The sequence below is a fragment of the Limulus polyphemus genome, unplaced genomic scaffold (assembly GCF_000517525.1).
Source record: "Limulus polyphemus unplaced genomic scaffold, Limulus_polyphemus-2.1.2 Scaffold857, whole genome shotgun sequence".
Taxonomy (NCBI): domain Eukaryota; kingdom Metazoa; phylum Arthropoda; class Merostomata; order Xiphosura; family Limulidae; genus Limulus; species Limulus polyphemus.
In genome coordinates, this window is record NW_013666467.1 from 14,444 (window position 1) to 16,847 (window position 2,404).

General features: G+C 30.0%; 1 protein-coding gene across 8 annotated transcripts in view; it reads left to right on the forward strand.

Annotated features, from left to right (window-relative positions):
* The window catches only part of LOC106460895 (dehydrogenase/reductase SDR family protein 7-like), a 15,187-nt gene extending 13,474 nt beyond the window's left edge, over positions 1 to 1,713 (forward strand). For all 8 annotated transcript variants that reach the window (XM_022387697.1, XM_022387698.1, XM_022387699.1 and 5 more), the window contains one exon: positions 1,481 to 1,713. In XM_022387697.1, coding sequence (XP_022243405.1) covers positions 1,481 to 1,671 — 191 coding nt within the window. In that variant the 3' untranslated portion in view covers positions 1,672 to 1,713. The remainder of the gene's footprint in view (positions 1 to 1,480) is intronic.
* The last annotated feature ends 691 nt before the right edge of the window (positions 1,714 to 2,404 follow it).

The window sequence follows — 2,404 nt, forward strand, 5'->3', positions numbered from 1 at the left end:
CTTTTAGGTTGGATTCACCAATTATTATCCATAGAAGCATTGGGTGTGAAAGACGGGGAATTGTATGTAGATAGTTTAAATTGCTGAATCATTAGTTTTAAGTATTATCCATAGAAGCATCAGGCGTGAAAGATGGGGAATTGGATGTAGATAGCTTAAATTGCTGAATCATTAGTTTTAAGTATTATACAAAGAAGAATCGGGTGTGAAAGATGGGGAATTGGATGTAGATAGCTTAAATTGCTGAATCATTAGTTTTAAGTATTATCCAAAGAAGAATCGGGTGTGAAAGACGGGGAATTGGATGTAGATAGCTTAAATTGTGGAATCATTAGTTTTAAGTATTATCCGAAGAAGAATCGGGTGTGAAAAATGAGGAGTTGGACATAAGTAGCTTAAATTGCTGAATCAAGTTTTAAGTTGTACCTACATATCCAAGGAAGTATGAAGCAAGCATATAGCTGAATTATTGTATCTACCTACACAAAACAAATATGAAAAACTTCCTGAATATACAAAAAATAGTTTCATAAAACTTAATATTAAGATATTATAAGAGTGAGTAGCAGATATCATTCAAAGATTCTGAATATAATCCAGGTCTATAATACTGTAGACACCACAATTTTTGGTATCTTAGAAGAAAACAAAATTAAACCACCAGCAGTGCATTTTCGTTGAAAGCTAGAATATTTACACTCACTTTTATTATATGTTTATTCTACAATATTACATATGTGACATATTTTACATTAAATATAGAATTGTGAAAACGATTTTAGGTAGAACTAACCCTAACTATAAAAATTTTATATTCTAAAGGACAAGCATTCATATTCACCATTAATGAAATCCAGTTGTTGTTTAACATAATTTGTCTCGGTACCAGTACTGTAATTTGATATAAGAAAGTATTTACTATTGAACTTTGTTTGGTTCATTCATGATGTTAAAAAAACATGTAGGTTCAAGAACTCTTGACAGAAATTATGGTAGACCTTTCTTCTTCAATGGCAAACTGAAAAATAAAGGTCTACCTTTTGAAAGTGCTCGGGTTATAGAGTGTTTATTCATTTCTGTCAAGAACTTTGTTTGGTGTTAGGAAAACCTCAATGATATATTATTGACCCTGGTTTATGTGCATATGATCTTGGTTATTTCATTAGGAAAATGGATATTCTGGTTTTTGCTTGTAATATTGACCATTTTGACTGTGAATCTAGTTTAACTACATGTAACTGTTTATTGATAGGATGTTTTTAAACATTGGTTTTTCAAATAAATTAAAAATTCATAGTATATGACTGATTAACTTAAGTTTAAAAACTAAGTAAATGTAAGACGTTCAGAGGTTTAAAACATTTTGTCAGTAGAGGTTTTCTGTGCCTCTAGTAAACAGAGCATTGGATATAGCAGAAGTTGTAGGAATATTTTTTGTGTGTGTGTCATTTAATGAAATGCTTGATTTGATGTGTTTCAGTTATTGATCAAACTACAGCAGAAGGAATGAACCCTGATGAAGCTGCCGATTGTGTGCTCAATGCAGTTAACTCAGGACAAAATGATGTTATTTTTGCATCACTGACACCAAAACTAGCTGGGCTTCTGTACAATTTTTTTCCATCTGTGTATTTTTATCTTACGAAGAACAAAACTCGAAGATGCAGTTGATAAAGGCAACATACCTCTGCATTAAATTGACTTTTTTATTTAGTCCTGTGTCTAATTCTTATTAATAATAGAAACAGTTTTTGTTCTTCTAATACAACAATTGTTTTGTACAGTTTTACTTGATTTGCACACATTCTGGCATACAAGAATAACTCACTCTCAATTTTGTTCAAACATATCTAATTTAGGGGGAAAACAATACTCCTCCACACTGTCAAAATTAAGTTGTGTGTATTGACCTCTACAGACTACATGATTAAAATGAAATTTTTTTAATGATTTTCCAAGCTGTGAAAATCAAATTACCTTTATACTCCTCACATTGTTAAAATTGGATTCTTTGTATATTCCTCTACAGTTATTATTATTGTGTATTAGTCATGAGGCACAGGTTGGTTCACTTTTCAAATTTTAGTTTATGCACCTTTTTATTTTCTTGATTACATAAATTTTGAATTAATACTTTTGTTTTTATACTATATAGGAGCTTTCTTTTTGTACATTTTAGAAAGATTTTAAGTATTTGTGATAATCATTAGGTATTGTATTACATATTAAAATTAAAATGAACACTACATTTCAAACATTAATTTCTTATATAAGGTTTCCCATTTAATAAAACGTTATTACAATAAGGATGGTTATTTGTACATGCTGAGGTCAATGTTACAGATGTTATGCTTCCCTTAGAACTCCTACTTCCATAATTAGTTAATTTCATGGACATGATTAC